Source organism: Macaca thibetana, chromosome 13, assembly GCF_024542745.1.
Source record: "Macaca thibetana thibetana isolate TM-01 chromosome 13, ASM2454274v1, whole genome shotgun sequence".
NCBI classification, from domain to species: domain Eukaryota; kingdom Metazoa; phylum Chordata; class Mammalia; order Primates; family Cercopithecidae; genus Macaca; species Macaca thibetana.
In genome coordinates this window covers 79,239,170-79,267,152 of record NC_065590.1, presented here as the reverse complement: position 1 = coordinate 79,267,152, position 27,983 = coordinate 79,239,170, and the positions used below count along the sequence as shown (strand labels likewise).

At 37.1% G+C, this 27,983-nt stretch overlaps 1 protein-coding gene across 6 annotated transcripts in view; it reads left to right on the top strand.

Moving 5' to 3' along the window:
• BABAM2 (BRISC and BRCA1 A complex member 2) overlaps window positions 1–27,983 on the top strand; it is a 454,559-nt gene that overhangs the window by 99,409 nt on the left and 327,167 nt on the right. For all 6 annotated transcript variants that reach the window (XM_050754004.1, XM_050754003.1, XM_050754001.1 and 3 more), the window contains one exon: window positions 98–192. In XM_050754004.1, the coding sequence (XP_050609961.1) occupies window positions 98–192 (95 nt within the window). The remainder of the gene's footprint in view (window positions 1–97; window positions 193–27,983) is intronic.

The window sequence follows — 27,983 nt, the reverse complement described above, 5'->3', positions numbered from 1 at the left end:
AATGTAAATTTGTTTTAGAAGTTTTTCTGATACAGTCTTCAGAATATTCATACTTAGAAAGGAAATAAAAAGGACCTGTCATTTTCTTTTATTTCAGGGGATATCATTTTCAATGCCCAATACCCAGAACTGCCTCCCGATTTTATCTTTGGAGAGGATGTTGAATTCCTGCCAGACCCCTCAGCTTTGCAGGTGAGTCCTGCAGACGTGCTTGAATGATCTTTCTTTGGTGAAAGGAAAACAAAATTGGCTTTCAGCAATTGCTTAACAGATAGATTTGTCACACATCTGCATTTTTCCCACCCCTCTTTTCTCTGTCCTGTGAAATAGATGGAACTCTTTATGTGCCAAAATAGTTAAATAAGAGATTTTTTTTCATTGCTGTTTAGTTTTAGGGTATTGCGAATTGATGAAAGTCTCTAGCATATTGGTTGAAATATTTTTACTTCAGTTTAAAGAGAAATGTTGAAAACATTTTCTTTGTTTTAACGTAGTATTTCATGCCTGCAATCAATTTTCTAATGTTTACTAACACTTCATTACAGGGCTCGTTAGGAGAGTGTTTCTTGGCTCTTCAAGAAGGCGTTTTTATATAGAAGTGAAAGTGGCAAATTTGGACTTGTATCCGCATTATCTCAGTATCTCAGTATTGTTATCAGAAGGGTAAAGACCAGATTAAGTATTCTTTATCAAGCAACACCAGAAACTTTATAGTTGAAATAAAATGTTTCTGGAATTGAAGCAGAAATATTCACCATTAGGGAAAGGGTGGTGGTACTTGTTGGAGCACATGTGCTTTAGTAAAAGTTGTGTGTTTTGCATGGCAGATGGAGAAAAATGTGCCATTTTGTTTAAATGTTTCTGACCAGACAAAATGTCTCTTTTTTTATTTCTTCTCAAATTTGAGTTTGGTGTGATACCTATACTAGAAGAGGTTTTATTGTTGTTCAAAACTATACTCTTAGTTTTGTTTTCTGGAAATTTTTTGTCTTGTTCAAGTTTTATAATTAAAAGTTTTGATGACTGACTTTGAACTCTTGCCCTTTAAAGGTATTAAACAGGAAGTAGTAACCTAAACCTAAAGTATTGGCTCAAACATTAGAACATAGCTGTAAAAATATTGTTGGTAAGAGTAAGGTGGATTTGTGGTGGAGTTTCTAATAATTGCACATGAGCTGTAATTTTTTTAATTAAAAAATATCTGAGTTCAAGATGGCCCCTTTATTTGCTGTGTATTATATATTCAGTTTGTATTAAAGCTGAGAGTCTTACGTGGAAAAAAAAATGACACAGAAATTTTACCACAGACCTCTTCTGTATTAAATCTGCCCAGAGGAGGGTAGCATGTGCTGGATGCCAAAGATGTATTACAGGCTAAGTGCCTCAGGAATTCAAAGAAGGTGGTCAGAAAAAGCTTTGTAGTTGAGGCGAGACTTGTAGTCATTCTTGAAGAATGGAACAAAAGTGGGAGGTATGACAGAGAGTATTTCAGGTGGGGGAATGACATAAGCACATTGGGGGAATGACATAAGCACACTGGAAGAAGCTAGGATTTGTCTAATGTATTTCAGAAGGCACTGACAAGTTTGCTGAAGTGTAAGTCAGTATAAGGAAGGGATAGACAAGGTTAGAAAGGTAAATTGGGAGAAGACTGTGGAGCACATTGAATGCTGGGCTAGGAGCCATTGAAGGAAATGATGAAGGGAGAATCATCTAATGGCAGTGTGGTCAATATAATGGAATAAGGAGAGATCGAAGACCAGAATTGAGGATGGTTGTAAAATTTCAGTGGAGGGAGAAAGGGCTTTGAACTAGGGTGATGCAAGAAGAAACAGCGTAATGGAAAGAATAAAAAAGTCATGTTTACAACTTCTTTTTTTGAAATTGCATTTAGAATTCATAGCACATATCTTTAATATTGGCAAGTATTGTGTAAGTGTAGAATTTAAATGCTAGAAAGGATCTTAAGATTCATTTTATTCAACTCTTCTATTTTAATATTGAGTAAATTGACCTAGATTTATATAATTCTGTGTCAGACCTGATATTATAACACCACTTTTAAGATGTTAGTCCCTGAGTGAAGTTATCACAAATGTTTTGAGAAATTAGCTGAAAAAGAACAGCTAAAAAATCAAAGCACTAGATCTAAGTGAAAGATTGCAAATCTAGGGGAATACCTTCTCTTTAGTGATAGTTCATCTACGGCCTTGGGTAGACTACCCAGGGCTTCTTCATGGATCAGTGGGCTGAGCAAGCCCAGATAAGCAACCAGAGTGTACTCTCCACTAGCTGGGCGATGTCCAAATAGTTCTGGAGGTTGCACTTGATGTTTATTGTTGTCTGATTAAAACACTGGACAGGTTAACTACAAGGCCTGATCTCCAGCAGACATTTCTCTGAGTGTCGCTTGCCTCTGAAAGATTTTTCACTCACTTGTTAACAGATTTTGGTTTAATTCTTGGATTCGGTTCAGACATTTTTCCCCTTCTTGAAGTGTTCAGAGCACAATCACTAATAACCTGACTAGCTTACATATGGTTCTGAATGAAGGGGTATTTCATCACCCATGGAGTGGAACAGAATGCCTAGATTTCTTGGATTTTTCCTGAAGTATGCCTTGCAGAAGGGCATGAGTATATACCCTTAGAACCTGGGAGTGTAGTCTGAACTAGTTCCTGTGGCAAATGTGGAATTTCTTTGAAGTTTCTGGGTTTTGTCTTAAAAATTCATGAAAATTTTATATTTGATTCTATAATATACCTATATATTAAAAACAAAAATATATTATTAATATTTGAGATAAAAGGACTCTTCAATGTATCTCAGTTTGAGAAATGTAGTTTTAGAGAATATATATAATATATGTAATCTTTTATTTATTCAATTTATTTAAATCAAATCGTTTCTGGAAAAAAGAGGATTTGAGATAGCTTAAGTAAAGGACACATATAAGGTTAATAGGAATATGTGATGTGCTGTGATCCATCCAATGAGGCCACCTCTTTCTAAACTCAAACTCTTCATTTAGGGAGGTGAGTTCCATTAAAGAACTCAAGATTTTCAGATAAATAGAAAATACTAGATAGAGAGGTATCTCATAGATAGCAAAGATAAACTCTCATAAAATTATTGAGTTAGGACATTAATGGTCCAGTGGTTCCCAATTCTAGATATACATTAAAATGAATTGAAAAGCCTTTTAAAAATACAGATTACTGGATCTACTGAATTGTATTCTTTGGGGAGCCCAATAACATATTAAATTCTCTGGGCTATTTTTATGATTACTCTGAACTGTTACTGGAACCACTGATTGAATCCATCTTTTATAGTAATGTTTCCAACAGAAGGCTGTTTGCCTTTGCTTAACATTATTTCCAGTGAAGTATCATTTTCCATTCTGGAGACAGCTCAAAAGTTTTTTTAAATAACAGCTTTACTGAGACAATTTATATGCCATACAATTCACCTGAAGTATGTAATTCAATGGTTTTTAGTATGTTCATGGAATTGTGCAACTTGCATCTATCACCACAAATTTAGAACATTGTCATAATCCCAAAAAGGAACCTTAAACTTATTAGCAGTCACTTCCCTATATTCCCACCCTGATCCACCACCACCCAAAGTAGCAACTTATCTGCAGTTTGTCTCTATGGATTTGCCTATTCTGGACATTACATATAAATGGAATTATACAATATGTTGTCCTTTGTTACTGGCCTCTTTGACTTAGCATATTGTTTTCAATGAAGCATGTATTTCTGTTTTATTTTCTTTTTGCCAAATACAATTACATCGTGTGCATATACTGCATTTTATTTATCCATTCATCAGTTGATGGACCTGCAGGTTGTTGCCATGTTTTAGCTATTATAACTACTGTTGTGTGGATATTTTTATTTATCTTGGATGTATTTTGAGGAATGGAATTGCAGGGTCAAATGGTAATTCTGTGTTTAACTTTTTGAGGAAATACCAAACTGTTTTCAAAAGTGGCTGGGGCATTTTACATTCTTACCAGCAGTGTATGAGTGTTTCAGTTTCTCCACATTCTCAGCAACACTTGCTATTATGTCTTTTTGATTATAGCCATCCTAGTGGGTATGAAGTGGTATCTCATACCCACAAGTGGAGTGGTATCGCATTGTGGTTTTGATTTGTGCTTTTTTGATGGCTAGTGATACTGAGCATCTTTTCATGTGCCTATTGGCTATTTGTATATATTCCTTGGAGAAATGTCTATTCAGATCCTTTGCCCATTTAAAAATTGGATTGTCTTTTATCGTTCAGTTGTAAGAGTTCTTTATTCTGAGCATAAAAATAAACAAAACACAAATTAAAGAGTCATATCTATTAGTATTTATTGCTTGCATACTGTGTGTTGAATACGATTCAATATGGAACTTGACCTCAAGAAGTCTAAATTTTAGGGAGGTGGCTGGGTGCAGTGGCTCATGCCTTGTAATCCTAGTACCCTGTCTCTCAATCAATCCATCCTTAAGTTTTAGGGAGGTAAGATATAGATATCTAAAAGCACATACAGGTAGAATATAATTAAATGTTGAATAATTGAAACAAAAGCAATGCTATGGGATAAATAGTGTTTTTCACATACAATATATGATGTGAGAAGAGAGGATCTTCAATAAATTAAAACAGAGTCTCCATTATAATAAAAAAGGAAAATTATTGTAGGTTGGAATTGTGGGATTAAAATAATCAAGAAGAAGTTAAGTGATGGGTAGGTTATGCTATAGCTATCACCCAATTGCTTCTTTAACTTGAACTTTTTCTCTTTTACTCTTTTGCTCCTTGCTCAGCCCTTTCCAGCCACGGGAGGCATCCTTGCCATTCCTCAGACATTCTAAACGCACTCCCACCTTAGGGCCTTTTCATTTGCTATTGACCGCTTTTATTCACTCTACCTGTAACCCTTCCTCCACTTACCTGAATGACTCGTTCTCTCCTTTCTTGAAGTGTCATTATATCAGAGAGTCTTTCTCTGACATCCCTGTGCAAAATAGCAATACACTCTTCAGTACACTGTCATCTTTGTCATTGTCTATTTTCTTCAAAGCACCTATCATCATTTGATGATTTTTGGTTGCTTGTTTGGTGTCTGTCTCTGCCAGGGTGACCAGCTGCGTTGGTTTGCCCTGGACTGAGGGGTTTCCTGGAGTGCAGCACATTCAGAGTTAAAAAAGGGCAGTCCCAGGCAAACTGGGATAATGAGTCATCCTTGTCTTTTCACTGGAATGGCAGCTTCAGGAGAGAGTGGGATTTGTTCTCTGCTGTATCCTGGTAATTTGAAGAGTGCCTGGTATGTAGGGGTATACAATACATGCTTGTTAGATGAACAGATTTCCTTTAAGGTTCTGTATCCCTTAAGGGACTTGCAACTTTCCAGGACTAGAAAATATGCCTTAGATTAAAATTTTAAAAAGTAGAAAAAAATTTGGTTTTAGAGAAATTTGGAGGGATAAAAATCAGTTAACAGAACCTCTGAAACAGTGATTTTCAGCCTTTGTTTTGCAACACCCTGTGGTATGTTCAGCTCCCTCAAAGGATATTATGAAATTCTTTACCCCCGAAGTAATAATGATAATTCACTTTAACTTAAAATAAAGTTGCATAAAGGAGGAAGGGTGGATCATAAATTTAAATGAGAAAAGCGTGTTGCAATTATAGTAGATTGGAAACCATTGCTATCTGACTTCCTGGTTTGAGGAAGCTGCGGGTAATTTAGTGTTTGGGACAACATCTTCAGGGTAGTGAACCTAATGTTACTGCAGGTATTAGTCACTGGTTATATGAGTCCTTCAGTGACTGTTCTGCTTGCATAGAATGTAAGAGTACCAACACCTTGTCACTTTTCCTCCTCTGCTCTTCACTGTGCTACCTACAGAAGGACATCTTCTGAATGTGTCCTTGCAAAATAGTTCCCATCCCCAGTGTACACAAAATATATACAAAGAATGCACTAAGCTGAAGTGGACTGCATGTCACACACTTGAAAAACGCTATCCAGATGGATGGTGCTTGATGCCTAGACACTTCTAAGTGCCTTGGCCTACAACATATTTTAAAATAGAATCTTCTCTCATTTTTCAAATCTCCGTTTGATGCCTCGTTTGAGACCTGTAAAACATTTGTCCTTAGCCCTGAAGCTGGACATAGTGCTCAAGACAGATAAGTAAGCAGAATTACAGCACAGAATGACAAGTGTGGAGATAGAGGGATACACACAGAGCACTGTGGGAACATGGAGAGAGATACTTTACCATATTCAGGTATGTGTGGTAAGTACCAGGGACTTGGAAACATATTACTTGATTTTTTTATGAATAATATATATATATATCTATCTTAGGTAACTATTATTGACAAATAACATTTATACAGAAGAGTGTACAAATCACATGTAAAGCATGGTGAATTTCCAAAAGATAAACACATCTGTGTAAGTAGCACGTAGATCAAGAAATGATATTTCCACTATCCAGAAGCCTCACTCATGTCCTGTTCCATCACTATGACCACCTTGTCTCAGAGTTAACACTATGCTGACTTACGTTGTCATCATTATTTTTGCCTCTTTTTGATCTTCATACAAATGAAATCCAACTATGTGCTTGTCTTCTTTCACTCAATATTTATTTGTGAGTGTCATCTGTGTAGTTACTTTGGTTGTTGTTCATGCTCATTGCTGATAGTATTCTATGTATGAGCATACCACAGTGTATCCGTTCTACTCTTGATTGATACTTAGGTTATTTTCAGTTTTTTTGCTGTTGTGAATATTGCTACTATGAACATTCTTGTACATGTCTTGGTTAATGCACATATATCCATTCCTGATGGGTATATATTGAAGAGTAGACTTGCTAGGTCATATAGTATAGATGATAGGACAGTTGCGGTTTCTCAGCTTTATTAGTTTATCAGTCAGGGTCCAGTCAGGAGATAGTAACCATAGCAGTAATTCGAATAGGGAAAATTTAATATAGAGAATTATTTACCTAAAGGGGTAAAGGAGATCTCTAAAGAATGCAAGACTAGCAGTTGTAGGGAGCAGCTATTCTAGGGCTAAGGGAGAGGAACAGACTTTGAAGTCCCTTTCCCCCATCATGCCCCATCACAGCTGAGATTCCCACCTCCTTGTTGGAGAGGGTGTGGCTGCAGGCTACGGGAAGATGAAGACCTTCACTGGGGGTGCTGTGGGCCAGAATTGGTGCAGGTGGCCTACTGGGTGCTGGTAAGCCAGAGCTGGCAAAGTGGAAATGGGCTGGTTTCAGTGAAACAGGCTGGAGGATGAGCACTAATAGGGTCTCCTGCATGGCTCTGGCAGCTGCACCATGGGAGCAAGGAGGAAAGTACACAGAACCAGGGTAAGAAGCTCTTCCCTCTGCTTTGCCTTGCAGTGTCCCTCCATCACTCTGTTGACAAGCTGAACAGTGCACCCACTGGCAGAAGAGAAATGTTTACAGGGTCTGGCCCCCACTGCATAAACAGGGTAAAGCAGAGTGGCTTTGGGAGATGAAAGGCAATACATGAATGAATAGCACAACTAGATAATGCCAAACTTATCTTCCAGTTTGTTTGTTTGTTTGTTTGTTTGTTTGTTTGTTTTTTGAGACAGAGTCTTGCTCTGTCACCCAGGTTGGAGTGCAGTGGCGCCTCCCAGGTTCATGCCGTTCTCCTGCCTCAGCCTCCCGAGTAGCCGGGACTACAGGCACCTGCCACCACGCCCGGCTAATTTTTTGTATTTTTAGTAGAGACGGGGTTTCACCGTGTTAGCCAGAATGGTCTTGATCTCCTGACCTCGTGATCCACCCGCCTCAGCCTCCCAAAGTGCTGGGATTACAGGCATGAGCCACCGCACTTGGTCCTTCATGAGTTCCTAATTTTAGAGAATATGTTCTTCAATTCTACAATTCTATTTGATTATTTTCTATACATTCCAGTTACCTGGTTATCTTTTCATCTATATTCTAAATGGCTTTCTCTACTTTCTTGCGTGTGTTAATCATATTTATTTTCCAGTCCATGTGAGCTAATTTTAATATCTGTAATATCCTTTGATTTTTTTTGTGTGTGTTTTGTTTGCTTTTTTTTTGGTTATTGATCATGTGGTTCTGTTTTTGGTGTTTCTGGTAGTTTTGAGTGAATGTCAGGCATTCCAGTTAAAAAACTATAGAGGCTCCAGATAATGCAATCTTATTCCAGAGAGAGGGTTTACTGTCCCCTCTGATAGGGACATAGGCTGATGTGATTGATTGGTCATTTTAATCCAGTCAGGGATTTTGCTGAGTCAAAGCTAGTTTATGGCTTTGGTAAGAGTCTATTTACTTCTGGTTCACTTCTGTTCTGGGATAGGGCTCTTCAGGGTTTTACTTGGGAGACTGGAGTGGCCAGTGTTCCTAAACAATTCTAAGTGCCTTGTCCCACAACATACTTTAGAATAGAATTCTCTGTCATTTGTCAAATATTTAAACACACAAGCAGTGTGGATCTCAAATTCTAAATGTTGTCTTACAAGACTGCTGATTGCTTTGCTCTGCTTTTCACAGGCGTTTTCTTAATTTTTAGCTTCTTGACCTGGGCTACCCCGGAATTCATCAGTCTTGAGGGGAACTGGCTGCATGTTTGAGGTCTCTCAACACTCTGCCAAAAAGTTCCAATGGTTTCTCTAAGCATCAGCAGCAGTTTTGTGACTGTGCATAGCCTGGATTCTCAGCCCCCCTCCTGTACCCTAAATTTGCAAATGTCCCCAGGGTAAAAGCAGCTGCAGACATCAGCTCCTCTCCCTGAGGTTTTCTCCTCTTGATTCTCAGCCTCCCAGTTCTCATTGCTTCCATAGATAGCAAATGCCTTCAAATAGATTTCTGTATTTTATTTAGCTTTCTAGTTGTTCTTATTGAGAGTGCTGATCTGTACAGAGCTACTTCATCCCACCTGGAAGTCCTGTCTGTTATATTTTGAGAACATATAATTTTAAAATTTACTTTCAAAGCAAAAGTACAAGAGACTTCAGCAGATTATAAAATACAATGTACATGTATTACACCTTGGTAAGAATACAGAATTAATAAAATTAATCATTAATAATTAATTAAAATGTTTGATATTAATAAAATGTTCAATAACATAAATTAATAAAATGAAGATAACTGTACTTCTTTCTTTTTTATGAAAACCTGGATATTAACGTCCAATATATATATTCCTAAGGTAGAAATAAAACATTATTTAGCATGGCATCTCTGGTTCTCTTGAGTTGAATGCAGCTTGTAATCAAAGGATGTATCATCAGTAAATGATCCAAGAGAATATGAGAAAATTACTAGAAATTTTGGTGGAGAACTGGTTTATGTGTTGAACTAAAATCTACTGTATTTCTATCATGTCTATTTCATCAGCCAGGGAAACATTTTATGAGGTAGGAAGAAAGTTGATGTTGTTTTTTAAAAAATACACTTCCTAAAGGAAGACAGTGGAAGAACCCTGGTTCAAAATTATGATTTATGATTTCATCTGTTTTCCAAAGTTGTTGCTATTATAGATTAAGAAGAGTATTAATATATACACATATGCATACACATATAATTTGAAAGCATGTGTTATAAACAAGGCTTTAAAAACATAGTTGTAGAAAAACAGAGCACCTTGAAAGCACAAACAGGGTATATTAGAAACATTCACTCTCCTAAGACAAATGAAAAAAAGGCAAACTAAGTTATTTTTTGAAATCCAATGGCAAATATAACATTTAGCAAATGTTGCCAGTTTTGATTTACTCTATTGAATTTGTAAAACGGCTTATGGGAAAATGAGGTACTGAGTTGAGTATAAACCATTGCAGTTCAAGAATATGCTTATCCGGGACCAGGTGCAGTGGCTCATGCCTGTAATCCCAGCATGGTGGGATGCTGAGGTGGACGGATCATGAGGTCAGGAGTTCGAGACAAGCCTGACCAACATGGTGAAACCCCGTCTCTACTAAAAGTACAAAAATTAGCTGGGTGTGGTGGCATGCACCTGTAATCCCAGCTACTCAGGAGACTGAGGCAGGAGAATCACTTGAACCTGGGAGGTGGAGGTTGCAGTGAGTCAAGATCGCGCCATTGCACTCCAGCCTGGGCAACAGAGCGAGACTCAGTCTCAAGAAAAGAAAAGAAAAAATGCATATCCAGAGGAGTTATTTAATCAGTTTTGAAGATTACCCATTGTCTTTGGTTGATTGTCTCTCGTCATCCATCCACTCTTTGTCACCTCCTATTCTCTCCATCACTCCCTTCAAAGAGCTGCATTTTAAAATAATAATAATAATAATAATTAGCATTCAAAATACAAGTAAGTACCAAGAAAAACTGGTCTATAACCTTAAATGAGTTAAAGATGAATATTCACAGTTTAGTAGATTTTTATTTCTGGTGTTTTTCTGCCTATGCCACATGGCCATATGTTTGTCTACATTTTTCATTTTTTTAAACTTTATATATTATCATAAGCATTTTTCCTCTGACATTACAGATTTATCTTAAGCACCTTTTAAAATTGGTTTCTGTTCTTTTGATCTGTTCCTGATTGTTGGTACCTCTGCAGGAAGATAAAAGATGTACTCAAACCAGTCCTTTTTCTTTATTTTTGTTTATTACTCATAGAAAGTTCCACTTGAATCTAAATGAAATGGTGATTACTTGTGAATTCTTAACCATCTTTCCGCTTACCCTGAATAACTAATAGTTAGTTATGGTTAATAACTTACTAAAAAAATCTGTTAATTCATTATTTTAAGACTAGTGTCTGTGAACAGGGCTTTTACCTTTGTTTCTCTTAAGAAAATAAGGGAGGGGAGGTTCCAAGATGGCCAAATAGGAACAGCTCCAGTCTACAACTCCCAGCATGAGCAACACAGAAGACAGGTGATTTCTGCATTTCCAACTGAAGTACAGGTTCATCTCACTGGGGCATGTTGGACAGTGGGTACAGCCTACTGAGCAAGAGCCAAAGCAGGGCGAGGCATCACCTCACCTGGGAAGCGCAAGGGGTCAGGGAATTCCCTTTCCTAGCCAAGGGAAGCTATGACAGACAACACCTGGAAAGTCGGGTCACTCTCACCCTAATACTGCGGTTTTCCAATGGTCTTAGCAAATGGCACACCAGAAGATTATATCCCACGCCTGGCTAGGAGGGCCCCACACTGACGGAGCCTCGCTCATTGCTAGCACAGCAGTCTGAGATCAAACTGCAGGGCGGCAGCGAGGCTGGGGGAGGGGTGCCCGCCATTGCTGAGGCTTCAGTAGGTGAACAAACTGGCCGGGAAGCTTGAACTGAGTGAAGCCCACTGCGTCTCAAGGAGGCCTGCCTGCCTCTGTAGACTCCACCTCTGGAGGCAGGGCATAGCTGAACAAAAGGCAGCAGAAACTTCTGCAGACTTAAATGTCTCTGTCTGACAGCTTTGAAGAGAGTAGTGGTTCTCCCAGCACAGAGTTTGAGATCTGAGAACGGACAGACTGCCTCCTCAAGTGGGTCCCTGACCCCCGAATAGCCTAACTGGGAGGCACCTCCCAGTAAGGGCTGACTGACACCTCACACGGCTAGATGCCCCTCTGAGATGAAGCTTCCAGAGGAACGATCAGGCAGCAACATTTGCTGTTCTGCGATATTCGCTGTTCTGCAGCCTCCACTGGTGATACCCAGGCAAACAGGGATTGGAGTAGACCTCCAGCAAACTCCAACAGACCTGCAGGTGAGGGTCCTGATGGTTAGAAGGAAAACTAACAAATAGAAAGGACATCTACACCAACACCCCATCTCTAGGTCATCATCATCAAAGACCAAAGGTAGATAAAACCACAAAGATGGGGAGAAACCAGAGCAGAAAAGCTGAAAATTCTCAAAATCAGAGCACCTCTTCTCCTCCAAAGGAATGCAGCTCCTCACCAGCAACGGAACAAAGATGGATGGAGAATGACTTTGATGAATTGAGAGAAGAAGGCTGCAGATGATCAAACTTCTCTGAGCTAAAGGAGGATGTTCGAACCCATCACAAAGAAGCTAAAAGCCTTGTAAAAAGATTAGACGAATGGCTAACTAGAATAACCAGTGTAGAGAAGTCCTTAAATGACCTGATGGAGCTGAAAACCATGGCAGGAGAACTACGTGACGCATGCACAAGCTTCAGTGGCCGATTCGATCAACTGGAAGAAAGGGTATCAGTGATGGAAGATCAAATGAGTGAAATGAAGTGAGAAGTTTAGAGAACAAAAGAGTAAAAAGAAATGAACAAAGCCTCCAAGAAATATGGGACTATGTGAAAAGACCAAATCTACTTCTGATTGGTGTACCTGAAAGTGACGGGGAGAATGGAACCAAGTTGGAAAACACTGTTCAGGATATTAACCAGAAGAACTTTCCCAACCTAGCGAGGCAGGCCAACATTCAAATTCAGGAAATACAGAGAACGCCACAAAGATACTCCTCGAAAAAAGCAACTCCAAGACACGTAATTGTCAGATTCACCAAACTTGAAATGAAGGAGAAAATGTTAAGGTCAGCCAGAGAGGAAGGTCAGGTTACCCACAAAGGGAAGCCCATCAGACTTAACAGCAGATCTCTCAGCAGAAACTCTACAAGCCAGAAGAAGTGAGGGCCAATATTCAACACTCTTAAAGAAAAGTTTTCAACCCAGAATTTCATATCCAGCCAAACTAAGCTTCATAAGTGAAGGAGAAGTAAAATCCTTTACAGACGAACAAATGCTGAGAGATTTTGTCACCACCAGGCCTGCCCTACAAGAGCTCCTGGAGGAAGCATTAAACGTGGAAAGGAACAACTGGTATCAGCCACTGCAAAAACATGCCAAAATGTAAAGACGATCGATGCTAGGAAGAAACCACATCAACTAACGAGCAAAATAACCAGCTAACATCATAATGACAGGATCAAATTCACACATAACAATATTAACCTTAAATGTAAGTGGGCTAAATGCTCCAATTAAAAGATACAGACTGGCAAACTGGATAAAGATTCAAGACCCATCAGTGTGCTGTATTCAGGAGACCCATCTCATGTGGAGAGACACACATAGGCTCAAAATAAAGGGATGGAGGAAGATCTACGAAGCAAATGGAAAACAAAAAAAAAAAGCAGGGGTTGCAATCCTAGTGTCTGATAAAACAGACTTTAAACCAACAAAGATCAAAAGAGACAAAGAAGGCCATTACATAATGGTAAAGGTATCAATTCAACAAGAAGAGCTGACTATCTTAAATATATATGCACCCAATACAAGAGCACCCAGATTCATAAAGCAAGTCCTTAGAGACTTAAAAAGAGACTTAGACTCCCACACAATAATAAGTCAGACTTTTATTATACATTTAAATAAAATGTGCAGTTGATTTTTGGTTATATTCCCTCAGGATCTTTAAATTAATTATTTCATATTCTTCACTTGTTTCAAAGGCTGGTCTTACAACTGGCTTGCTTTGTGTGCTCTTGGTATACAGGGTCTTTTGAGGGAAGGCTATTTATTTTTTAATAAAGTTTTAATTTTAGAGTTTTCATTTTAGATTTATAGAATTGTTGCTGAGACAGTACAGAGAGCAGAGAGTTCCTGAGTGCCCCACATTCAGCTTCCCCTATTGTTAATATCTTATATTTCTATGGTATGTTTGTGACAATTGACAAACCAGTATTGATATATTATTATTAACTAAAGTCTATATTAAGATTTAAAAAATTTTTTCACAATGTCCTTCTTCTATTCTAGGATCCTATCTAGGATTCCACATTGCATTTAGTCCTCATGTCTGTTTGGGTTTCTCTTGTGACAGTTTCTCATATTTTCCTTGTTTTTGATAACTTTGATGGTTTTGGAGAGTGACTGGTCGGGTATTTTATAGAAATAGTTGGGATTTGTCTGATTTTTTTTTCATATTTAGGCTGTGGTTATGGGCCTTTCGTAGAAAGACCTCAGAAGTACAAAGCCATTTTCATCACATATCAAGTCATATTGATAGTCACATACTATTGATATGACTTTTCACTGTTGTTAACCATAATCATTTGGCTTGAGGGAGTGTTTGCTACACTGTAAAGCTACTCTTTCTTTCCCCTTTTTATACTTTACTATGGAAGGGTCTCACTGTGTGCAACCCACAGAAGTGGGGAGTTATGCCCTCTTTGAGGGCAGTGTCTGCATAAATTATTTGGAATTCTACTGCATGGGAGATTTGTCTATTCTCTCCATTTATTAATTTATTCAGTCATTTATTTACATCAGTGTGGACTTGCAGATATTTACTTTATACTTTGGGTTACAGTCCGATACTATGTTATTTATTTTGTTATTCAAATTCTTCCAGCTTTGGCCATTGGAAGTTCTTCCACTTGGTTCCTGTATTCCTTTGACGTGCCCCCATCATTATAGATGTGTGTGTGTGTTTGTTTTTTTGTAGCATTTTCTTACCTCTGGCACTATGAGATGATCTAGGTTCATCTTGTCATTTTCCTGCTCCAGTCTTAGTATCAGTCATTTCTCCAAGGGAGCCCTTGTCCTTTTTAATTGGAGAAAGGTCTTAGAAACCAAGATCTGAGTGCTAGGTGTGATTGTTGCTACTGGGATGTCATTGCTTTTATTTAGGTCCTTTCAGCTCACAGAGCAAGGAAATGTGCATTATCTATAAATATTTGTCTGTGTAGCCATCTGTACCTATATTAAGGGAAACATGATTTTACTGATGTCTTCAACTCTTATCTACTTCCACATGGATCATTCTAGTCACCAGGAAGGATTATTTTAAGATCCCATTTGTGTATGTACTGATGTCTGCCTTCCTGTGATATTATTCCTGTCTTTTTGTTAGTTAATTCCTTCTACAAACATGTATTGAGTCTATTTTATATTTAAGGCTTGCACTAGGTGCAAGGGATACACAAATTAATGATTCATTGATGCGTTCACAGTTTCTTCAATACCTGTTTATTGAATACCTCATATTTAGGCACCATGCTCCATGCTCACACTTTAGAAGTGGAGAAAATATGGCTATAGACAGTTATGCTATAAGGCAGGTTGGAACTGTGATACAAGATAGAAAGGAAAGTGTGTTCTTGTGTTGCTATTAAATAGTATGTAAGACTGAGTAATTTATAAAGAAAAGTAGTCTATTTGGGCTCACAGTTCTGCAGGCTGTACAGGAAACATGGTGCTGGCATCTGCTTCTGGAAAGAGCCTCAGGGATCTTACAATCATGACAGAAGGCACAGGGGAAGTAGGCATGTCACGTAGTGAGAGCAGGAGCAAGAGAGAGAGAGGAGGGGGTGCTACACTTTTTCAAACAATCAGATCTCATGTGAATTCAGGGTGAGAACTCACTCATTACCATGAGGATAGACCCACCCCTATGCACCAAACACCTCCCACCAGGCCCCACCTCCAGGGAGTTAGATTTCAACATGAGACTTGGAGGGGACAAATATTCAAACTATATCGGAAAGGTAATAACAAAGTTCAAATGAAGAAGAAATTACTTCAGGAAAGGCAATCACATGATGAATTGTAGCAGTTAGAACATGATGAGATGCAAGTGACAGAAAATACAATCAAACAGGTAAAAAAAAAAAAAAGAATGTATTGGTTCATATAACAGTAAAGATCAGGGGAAGAACTAGCTTGGGGGTGTGAATAGTTTTAGGGTTTAAACAATGTCATCAGGGCTTTGCTCTGCCTTCTGCTCAAGCTGATATTATTATTAGGCTCTTCCTAGTATCTCCTGGTACTTCTAGGTGAACGTCACAACACCAAGTTCCAAAGAAGAGAAAGTCTGGTATCACAAAGTCTTGGAATTGAGACTTGTCTTGACTTACCTCATATAGGTCATTGTATCCGTAAACATTATTGCTCTGGGGAATAGAATGTGCTGATAAGCTTAGCTTTGCACATATGCTCCATCTGTTTCACAGATGTTGTTTTTGTGATTATTATTAATCAAGGTATTCATTTTTGTTTTGTGAACTTGTCCATATATTTGTTATATTTTACAATAAAGTTTTTTTTTTTTAAAAAGAGCTAAGTATATTCAGCATATAAATGTTAATCAATGTAATTCCTCAGATTCAGGTAGTCCACTTAATCCTAAGATGGCTATCTACAAAGAAGTTTACTCCTAGATACGTCATGGCAAATTACAGAAAACCAAAGACAAGGAGAAAAACCTAAAAAAAAAAAAAAACAGAGAAAACAAAAGAGCAACCATTAGATTGTTAGCTGACTTCTTAATATAATTAATGAAAGATATAATACAGTTTAGTGATATATTTAATGTGATAAACTAAACAACCATTTAAAATCCTATACCTAGCAGAAAGATTCTTGACTAATTTCAGTGAAATAAATCCATTTTCAAGTAAACAAAAGCAGAGACTTCGTCATTAACAAACCTTTACTAATTCTTCAGGGAGATGAAAGACAAAAATCTCAGTTGGAAGATAGAGGTGCAGAAAGGAGTAAATGGCAACAAAATATAATAAAGGGAGCCAGTAGCTAAAGAGGGTATAAAATTATAAATCATCTAGAGGGTGTTTTAGCTAGAATTGTTTTATACGTTTTGGTAGTTATTAGGATTTATGTTCCCAATATACTTCATGTAGGCAAGATATTAAAATTATGTGACTTCTTGGTGTTTACTGATTTGGGAGTGGGGAAGTGGGTGACTGTAGGGTGAAAAAAGAAAATGACATTAAAGCTTGGCTTTGCAAGTAGATAATTTAATGTTGACCATGTCTGCCATCCTGCTTTCTGCATTTCTCTTCTTGTATTGCTGTGTGGTGCTGTGATTATTTCATGGGGAAATCAGGAATAGAGTGATTGCTGGATCGTACCTCCCAAAGATTTCAATTTATTTATTTAAATTGAATAATTTAATATTCCTAGGCATCAGTGGTTTTAGAAAGCCAATTCTAAGGCTGGGCAACATGGCAAAACCTTGTCACTACAAAAAACCACAAAAATTAGCCAGGCATGGTGGCGTGCACCTGTAATTGCAGCTACTTGGGAGGCTGAAGTGGGAGAATTGTTTGAGCCAGGGAGGTTGAGGCTGCAGTGAGCTGAGATTGTACCACAGCACTCCAGCTTGAGCAACAGAGTGAGACCCTGTCTCAAAAACAACAAACAAAGCCAATTCTAGTGTTATAGCCAGAGTTGAGAACTACAGATATTGAAAATGAATACAGGCGAGACAGATCGGAATTCTAGACTTAGTTCTATTGATTTGTAGGTGGGTTGTGCTGGATCTATGTATTTATTTATTGATGAAACTGATAAGTACCTATCTCACAAGGCCATTTTAGGGAATAAAGACAGTAATATTTGAATGTAAAAATGGAAAGAAAACCAGAGGTGTGGAGGCCAAAATGACCAAGGGCAACATATAATCATTACCAGAGAGAACTTGGCACATGGATGTATTTTCAAAGAAGCCGTAAGTTTACCTTTGTAATTGAAGCAGCTGGTTTTGACTTTTGTACTTATCTTTCAACTCATATAGAAATGAGGTTTTGTGCTTACTAAAGTCTTTAGGATTGGGATTGCTCTGCTGTACTTGGGTTATCTACAGGAATGGGCACATTACAGAGGAAGAGTCTCATAAATTTTGAATCTGGTTCTAATATATGTTTTCTCTAACATTTTTAAAAAGCAAAAAAAAAAAACAAAAAAAACAAAAAAAAAAAACCCTTAGCCATTAAAAAACATTTTTCAGAGAAATTATCTGCATCCTGCTGAGAATTTTATGCCAAACGGCAGCCCCCACACAAGCTTTGGAGAGCCAAGCTATTTAAACCTGTAAAGGAAAACGCCAGCTCAGCCCTTACACTGGTTTGATGTAATCCTTTAACCACAGGATGGTTTCTAGCCTTGAATTGACAATGACTCAGTAGATCTTGTATACATTTTAAGAATGTTTTTAAGTAGGTAGGATTATAAAAATAGAAGTACAACATTATTATCAACAAAACATTCAACACATTGAACACAGTTTGTTGAATATGTTTCAAGAACATTTATGAAGAAGCCAGATTGAAAAGTAAAGTCTGGATTATTATAGAATTTTTAAAAGAAGGACAGCTAATTACTTAAAGTATCTAAAATAGTTTACTAGAGGTTATCAGTCACTTTTTAAAATCAAAGGGGGGTGGTTCTTTAGGAGGTTAAAAAATTAATTTGCACAAACACTAATTGACATAACAATTATATATAATTTGTGTGTTTAAAGATACTTTTTTTGTTGTTAAGAGATGGAGTCTCACTCTGTTGCCTAGGCTGGAGGTGCGGCGGCACAATCACAGCCCGCTGCTGCCTCGGCTTCCTGGGCTTAGGTGATCCCACCCCAGCCTCCTGAGTACCTTGGACCACGCTTCTATGCCTGGCTTAAAGATACATTTTTAAAAGACTTGTTTATTTTAGTAACTTGAAGATGTTTCCAAGGTTAACATGAACTTTAGCCTAGTTAGCACCTCTGGGAATTATTTTTAAAAAGCAAAATGTGTCTCAATGAGATTTGACTTTAATTTAAAACTAATTTAATGTATTAGTTAACCATTTATTTTACTTTCAACTACTATCTAGTTTCTACTCCAAAATCTGTAAATCTATACAGATTAAATTAAAAGCATTTTCAAGTCAGGAAAAGATAACTATTTCAAACTTTTGAGTTCATATGTTTTTATTGCTATATGAATAGAACTGAATAGAAATAATTCTGGAATTAGCTATAGATTTATGTTATGTATGTATCTTGTCTAGTTCATAGTGAATACATCATAGACAACCTTAGTTGTGTTTTACTGAATTAGAAAATCTGTAATAGTAATTGTCAACGTTTTCTTACTAAACATAAATAATTGAAATACTGTCTGTTAATCTAAGGATTTTGACTTCTTGAAGAGAGCTTTAAGTCCATTTCTTTAGTTTTATTAGTATTTTTTGGACTTTTAAATTTATAAGTATTAAATTTGAGATAAAAATTTTTGTGCTATTTTGCAACATGCCCTGTTAAATTTTTCTTTGTCAAGGAAACAATGCATTTTAAAATGTTTATAACATTTAGAATAAAGGACTAAGGAAGTTTTGAAAACTGATAAAATTTTAAGCCAGATTAAACAATTAAGATTAATTGCATACCTTCTTCAACTTTTAGCATCATGTCATGGCTATAAATTTGTAACTAGCCATTTTAGAAATCCAATCATAATTCTTAGGTATCATTTTCAGAAATGAAAACAACAAAATTAATTACAACTGTAGAATTCCCCTATTTGAAAAGCTTTCTATTTTGGAGTATTGTATAATGAATCCCCATGGATCTCATTTCAATAATTGCCACGCCATAATCTTGTTTCATCTATACTCCTATTCACTTACTCCCTAGCATCGTAGTTTGAAGGAAGCCCCACATATTATGACATTTCATCTGTAAATATTTCAGTATAATACTCAAAAAGATAAATCTTTTAAAAAGCATAACCAAAATACCATTATCTTATCTGAACAAATTGACAGTAATTCCCTAGCGTCATCAAATAACCAGTCACTGTTCAAATTTCTAATTGTTTGAATTAAGGTCTATGCATTGCGATTAATTGTTATGTCAAGTCTTTCTTAACTTACTGGTTTTCTCCATCTTTTTTTTTTCCCTTTTTTTGCAATTTATAGCTGCAGAAACAGGGCCATTTGTCCTAGAAAATTACCACAGACTAGATTGTGCTGATTGTATCTCCGTGGTATAGTTTAACATGTTCCTTTGTTCCTCTGCAGTTCGTATAAATTGATAGTTGGATCTATGTCCCAAATTTCTTGCACCTTAAATTACTTGGTACATAGTCACAAACCAAAAGTAACCCTGGTTTCCCCTACCATCCTGGTTTCTAAATTTTGTGAAATAGCTGAAATAAGGACTATGTGCTTTATTTTATACATGACATATAGAGGCATCTTTAGATTTTATTTAGATAATTGTGTATAATGCTTGACTGAAGATTAGAATTTGCAATGACATTAGTTACAGCAAAATGAGACAAATATGTGTATAGCAAGTAGAAAAGAACTATCAAAAGCAACAAGGATTGTAAAGGTACAGTATCCTGGTGTCATTTATTTTAAGGACAGGTAGCCTTTTCACCTAAAACGTCCCTAATTATATCACTCTTTTTAAAAAGTGGCTATTTGTTCTTACAAGAATGACCCTTGTTCATCAAGTAAGGTGAATTATACTAAATATGCTTTATTTTGAACAATAACAGGAGCAACTAGAGAGTTAACAGTTTAGTTTAGCACTTGAAGGATTAAGGAACTACACATTGTAGTTGAAAAATATGGTGATCTGGTTAATCTGTCACCCCTGTATATGATATATTTAATGTGTGCATATTAATGTTAGGTGTCATATATAAAAATTACAGAAATTCTTCTGTATTGAGAATAGTGGGGAAATAAGGTATACTGATTAATTCAATATTCAGACTCATAAAAATATACTATATAAGCTATATATGGACCACCAGTTCTTTTAAAATAATTGATTTTTAAAATAAAATATCCCTCACACTAAAAGTAGAACATAATTTGATCTTTTTTTTTGATTGTTTGGAAGCATTTAAGAGACTTTATAGCATCAGAATTATTATTAACGTTAATTATCATTATATTGTAGCAGTATAGCAGAGTTGATTAATGCAGAGTTCCAAAGTAATGTTTGTTACTGGAGGATTTTCACTGGATTAAGAAAGCCTGGATGGTAGTCACAAAGAATCACATAAAGAGACAGGAACCACTATGGATGCATATATATGTGTGGCTGCATACATAGACTTGTATTTACTCATGTGCACAGGTGTACATATTATTAAATTTATAATGTATATTGTTAAACACATATACATATATATCAACTTGTGACATGTGCAGCCATTACCAGTACTAAGGAAGCTGCAAATGGAAGGAATTTGATCAAAATTTACCAAGAGGAAATTGGCTCCAAGACATAATGCTTTTGGCTGGAGAAGATAGTGATCCTGGCACAGTATACTCTCTATTTCCTTGTTAGAGCTCCAAGATTGAAAGAATTAGCTACATAGAGGCAGATGCTTGGTAGCTTTCTGGAAGCACAATTATAAGGTTTATGAAAAACAGGAAGATCAACATCACATACAGGTTTTATGAACTGGGAACTGATTTAATGTGCTGTTTTGTATGCCTTAGACCTTGCCTATTGAGCCATAATAATTTCATTTCATTTTTATAACTACTTTTACATTCTTTTTTTTTTTTTTTTTTTTTTTTTTTTTTTTGATGGAGTCTCACTCTGTCGCCCAGGCTGGAGTGCAGTGACCGGATCTCAGCTCACTGCAAGCTCTGCCTCCCAGGTTTACGCCATTCTCCTGCCTCAGCCTCCCAAGTAGCTGGAACTACAGGCGCCCGCCACCTGGCCCGGCTAGTTTTTTGTATTTTTTAGTAGAGAGGGGGTTTCACCGTGTTAGCCAGGATGGTCTTGATCTCCTGACTTCGTGATCCGCCCGCCTCGGCCTCCCAAAGTGCTGGGATTACAGGCTTGTACATTCTTATTTTAAGTGTGATAGCCTTTGGAAAGAAATCATGTCTTAGAATGCTTTTAAGATACTATTTTTCAGATTGTTCAAACTTTGTGATTGATGACTATAATTAGTCATATTGCATATTGTATTTTCAGAATTGCTCTCCAATTTTCTTTTGTCTACTTCCGCTAATAACCACAGATTAACTTGGTTCCCAGTAGCCAGTATCTTTATTGACCCTGGAAAATGTTTTGGATCTTTAATATACCTAATTTTGTTTATAATGAGTTGAATAGTAGTGATCATTCACTTGAAAAATAGTTTGAGTGCCCACTTTGAATAACCCATAATGTCTAACACAGTATTTGCATAGAGATGAGTAAGATACTGTTCCTGTTCTCCCATACTTTATAATCTCATAGAAGGCGAGTGATATGAAGTAACTATATTACCTAGACATTCAGCGATTTCTTATGAACATTAGTGGGTGCAATGAATAGGAGAGGTTTCTTTTTATCTTTAATTTTCAATGACTGAGAAACTTCAGCTATTCTTTTGCTTACATGACACCAATAAACACCTGATACATCTACCATAAATGAAGAGACCATGAGAGGAAATAAACAGTATTTTTAGGAGATGCCCCAAAATCTCAATAATCTTATTTGTAGCGGGGGCTACGAACTCAAATGTCTGCAGGAGCCAGTCAAGTGTACCCAGGTAACACAAATGAATGAAAAAGTAGGTATAAAACAGTTGGAATTGGTGAGGATTGTGACCTGCTGAAGTGTGTATGCTTTGTTTAAAGATTTTCAAATAAAAATTTATGTGGGTCAAAGAAAGCATGTCTGCAGGCTGAGGCGGTCAATTTACAAATGCTCCATAATTCCTTAATCTTAATGAAACCATCACAAAAACATTTGAGAGAAAAGATGATGATTTAAAATTAAACACAAATAAACATGTCCAATTTGAGAATGATCACACCACTGAGTAAGCTATTTGGCACTTTCCCCCCTAGGGCACAAGTAACATTAAATCAGGGGCAATGGGATCTCAGGGGGAGCCTGGATGATATTACAGATCTAGGCAGATGAAAGGATCAAATTTAATAAAATTCAGTACTATAGGAGAAGCAGAAATGAGCAAGAGTGATGTTGGCTCTCCATGGTTGAAGATGTTTTTCCCCCCTGCATATGGGCAGCTCTGGATTCCAGGGGTAATCATTGTTAGAAATAGACCAGAGGTCTGGAGACACAATCTGTAACTTCCTGGGAATACATATGGGGCAACTAGTAGAAAGCTCTAGTGAGTGGAGCTTTTAACCATCATTTAGTCAATGGATTATGTGAAGGTCTAGCGAATTTATATGAAATTATTTGGGCCTTTAATCACAATGAGAAAATTCACTGGAAAAATAATTAAGTGTTCTGGGTTTTGTCTGCTATCTGAATGCCTGAACCTGACTCCAAAATCGTGAAAAGATTATGTAGGATCAAGGAGCAGATCTCACCCCAGGTGTACTTGATCAGTGTATCAGAGGGTTATATCTGATACTCTGTCTTTTTAGGATGCTTCCACAGTTATTCTGATGATAGCCAGTGTGGAAGCTAGGGTAGTAGGTAGGAAAGGTTCATATACTTGTAGGGAAAAATCAGGCTTCCCTGGTTAATGAAGATTGCATATTGACAGCCTTCTATCAAGGGATTTTTTAAAAAGTAAAATACTCTTTATTAATAAAAAGAAACCTAGTCTGTTCGACGATGAGTTAGTTGATGGCAGTAGAAATTGGCAGCTTGGGATGTTACGGTTTTGTTAAGGTTTGTGAAGCACTTTGTTGGAGAGAGTATGTCTTCATGATTATTTATCCTGAGACCCAGGGAAGGCTGTTTGGATGGTACCATTTGAAACAGATGCTTTTATTTAGTTGACTTTGAGAAGCACCACAATTTTGAAAGAACTGGTGAGGAATGGGTTTAGGGGCTAGAGACGGATGGCAGTAGTTTAAGGAAGTGACAGTTGATGAAACAATAATCGTTGTGTATTGCTAAGTTGATAAATGGTTTGAAGGCAGTCACCATGGCTGCCTTCTGGGGACTCATTTTAAGTCTCCTGGAGAGAGGATGTGTACAAAAGATGTAAAGGTTTACTGGCCAGAGGCACACATTTCCAGTGTGGCATGGAGCCAGCATTCATATGATACCACAGGACAGCTTGTACATGCTGAATATTTCCAGTCAAGTGGAGGAAAGGTAAAAATATCTCCTGTTTAAGGGACCGTGAAGCCAGCGAAGGCCTCCTGTCTAAGCTCAGTGCTAAAGAAGGGCTGGGGTACTGCTCATTGTGTGCATGTCAGTAATCAAAGACACATGTCAGTAATCAAAGGGTCCTTATTTAGTCTGGAACAGTTGTTCATTTTTCTCCTTTACGTCCTTCAATGGGACTGTTGGCTTTTTTTATAAGTTTCACTTGATTACCCACTGAATCAAATACCCTATTGGTGTTTGAAAAGCTGTAGGATGGGGAACATCTCAGATACCTATTTCAGATCCATTTTAACTTGAATTTATTGAATGAGTTGTAATATACAAAAATATAGTTTCTGTTTTTCCTCATTTCCTTATTATTTATTTTTTCCTTAAGAAAAATCCTTATAATCATTGTTGGGTTAGTAAAAATAGATTAATTCTCTATGTAGATTTTTCTGCAGATAAATGTAGGAAGCTACTCAACTTTTGTTTCTGGCAGAAAACCCACACCAAATCCATACTTTTGGTTGAAGTGCTCTTGAATAGTTATATGGCCTGGTAAGAGCTCATGTGCCTCTTCCTCTGATCTTTCCCCTAAAGAGGTAAAATGGTGATAATGGTATTGTGGTGTGTCAGCACTCTTTTATTTTCTTACTTTTCTTTTTTTCCATTTTTTTTTTAAAGTGACAGAAACCTGATTCAAACTGGCTTTAACTATAAAGAGAATTAACTGGCTTAGAGAACTCAACAGTCCAGAATTGAGCATCAGACAAAGCTTGGTCCAGTGGCTGAAATAATGTCATTTAAGGACCTGGTTTCTTCCCATTTCTTCTCTTCTCTGCTCTGCCTCCCATTGTGTTAACTTTTAGTCTCCATATCTGTGCAGGTTCACAAGTCTTTTCCCTTATAAATAAAAAATTGTTACTCCAATTCAGACTTTATATTATCCTATTATAGGAAGAAAGTAAGCCTTTATTTCTCAGCAGTCCCAGGTGATGTCTTTATTTATCTCATTGGGTTTGATTGGTTATGTGTCCAATGGCTGAAGCAAACATTGAGCTAAGTGCATAGGCAATGTTGATGGGGTTAGATAGTGAGGACCTATAGAGCTTATAGAGAACTGGAGGTTCTCACTCAAAACTCATGCCTGAGAATGGGGAAGGGAAGTCTCCCCAACAAAATTTGGGTTGATGTTATCAGCAAGAGGGGAATGGATGTTGGACATGAAACAATGGATGTTTACTAAATGTAGGTTTAGGCTAAGGATATTATATGGATCTGGGGATAAGAGACAGAGCTTTTAGGGGGAAGAGTAAAGACATTGAAAGCTCTTTAATATCCCATGTGCTGTGCTTTGTGGATATGCTTTCCTTCAGTTGAGTGTCTATTTTGCTTTGCTTTTTCTTTCTTGCTCTTATAGCTGCTTGTGGCTGTTACAACCTGAAGAGCCTGGGGTAGTCTCCTTTTCATTTGGAGTTTTATCTGCCCATTTACACATGAGTCGTGTTACTAGGACATTGGTGGTTTTAAGACCACTGGCCAGGAAAGCCTGTAACTGGGATTTTGACTAAGAGGAAGAGGGTCTGGCAAATATTGCAGGTCTAAAGTCCAGGGAGCTCAGCTAAGGTGAGGAGAAACAGTTACATAATATAAATCCTTATAGTCCAGGGGCCTAGTCTCGCTAGGGGAGTCATCTAGGGCAGAGGTCCGCAACCAGGTGCCAGAGCCTGCAGATGTTTCTCCAGTTGTAAATAACAACTTGGTTGAAGCTGTTTGCTCTTCTTGTTCCATACCGCCCATTCCTGTGGGTTTCTTTGTGATTATCGTAGTCAGAAGGAAAGAAGAATCTACTGTGGGGTCTGGTGCCGTCTGAGACAGGAAAAAAGTTACTATCTTGATTTGGGAGAATGGAAAGGAGTCCCCTATGGCTATAAAATATTCAGTGCCAGCAGAGGGTCACTAAGCTTAAAAGATCTTTCATTGTGATTTAAATAATTTGCTCCAAGTTTAAAATCTTTGGATGGAATTTGGATTCTTAACTTTCTAAGTTTGAAAGATTCCTGAAGACATTTTCTGATGAAAAGTGTAACACTAACAAAGTGTTTGCTTTAACTAAATGATTGCAGTTAATTTCTTGTAAAGAAACACAGAAGCACACATTAACTTAAAATAAGCTCACACTGTTGTTTCTTGTAGTACAGCCAGGAAAAACAGTAACAAGCTGTCTCCTTCAAAATCACATCCCTGGATGATATTCGAGCAACCTGGAAAATTTAAATACATCCCCAGGAAAAACAATTTGAATTAAGTTAGAAATCATATTTGCTAATTCCCTTTCTGCCATTGCCTTTCATTCTCTGGCTCTGAGTAGCATTAATTGAGAAGGTATGTGGCATCAATAGCTAAGGTAAATGGTGACATTCATTTCAGAGCCACAGCCAACCTAGGGCCACAAAAATAGTTTTAATGTTTAGGATTCATAAATCAAATTTTAGCCTACATTGACATTTTGTCCTAATAATATTAATTCATATATTTTTGAGAAACCACTGGTTTAAAACTTGAGCATTTTGGCCCCAAATAGATTTGATTTTGTATTTAAAAGATATTACCTTACAATTGTGAGGATAAAGACAAAACCTGTGGAAGAAAGAGAGTAGATTTAGTTATTAGTTATTCTAGTACTCTTCATGGTGCTTATATTCAATAATTTTATTGGCCTTAGTTCTTGGCCTTAGTTCTCTAATACGTGTTTTGGAAAATACATTATTTTTATTCTCTAAGTATTTACAGTTAGAAGAATGGCTAATTAAGATTCTTTTCCTTTGGGTATTCTTTTCATTCCTGTCCCATTTGAGGGAGTTTCCAAGATAGAAAGGAATCTGCCTACTTTCTTTCTCCTAATAAATGAAGAAGATTGGATCAAGAGATGTGGTTTAAAATTTCTTCCCTCTCCACTTCTCTCCCACCTTTATTTCCTCCCATTTATCCATCCCCAATTCTTAAGAAAGAAACACAAGTTGGAAATAAGCTGGGTGATCCTAGAGACTCATTTGAAGTGGAAATTCAAGATGGAGTGGGGCTGCATACTGGTCACTTTCTTTTAAGAGGAACTGAAAGGTAATCTATATAGCAATTTCTGATGGGCAAGAAGGGACATTACAGGCTTTTGAATTTTATCAATGGAGCCATAGGTATCATTTTGGGATACTTTTACATGTTTTAGGTTTAAAGTCTACTTGCCTGTGGAGGAAACTAGACATGTGAAGTATGCCACCTCGAAAGATTCTGACACCCTGGCACAAAATTGAGATGATAAATTCTTGTAAGATTCCACCAGTAGATCATCTCTTGATAGATATTTGAACATGCCCTAGAATTCCTGTTAATTGGAAGTCTGGCTTACCTAGCAACTGAGTGAGGCTGCCTACTGAATGGCGTTTTGAAAAGTTCAAACTTACAATTTCCTATTTTGCTTTTTCTCCATTATGAGTCTTACCAGTCCTATCACAAACTTTTGTGGGAAAGTGGTTTTTCAGCTACAAAGGTATTTGTGCATTTTGCCCAAGACATATGTCGTCCTCAAGAATATATAACTGTCATGTTCTGTATTGACATGAGAATCAGGATCACATTACCACAAGTAGCTAGAAGATTTTATTGATTGTAAGCCAGGGAATGGTCTGATTGATTTTATCCTGCAAGTCAAAAAAAAAAAAAATATATATATATATAGCTGTTTTAGAAGGACAGACAGACACACACACACACACACACACACACATACACACATACGTGTGCGTACACATGGCTAACAGCAAAGTTGGTTGTTGGTTGAGAAGCAGATCAGAACCTTGGAGAGCTCAAGATAAAGAAGGGGCAGAACCACAATCAGAAGCTTCCATGGCTTCCATGACTGCTCCCAAAAACTCCCCAAAATGGATGAGTTTTTCTGGAGCAACTGCCAGCTCCAGTCTGCTTATTGTTAAATCCTACATATGTAGGATTTAAGAAGATAAATCCCTTTTACTCCAAGCATGAGCTGCATATTTGTTGACTAATTTGATAATTTGTGGCTAAAGTCTTAGAAACAAAAACTGAAAGGAAAGAAACAAAGGGACATACTTT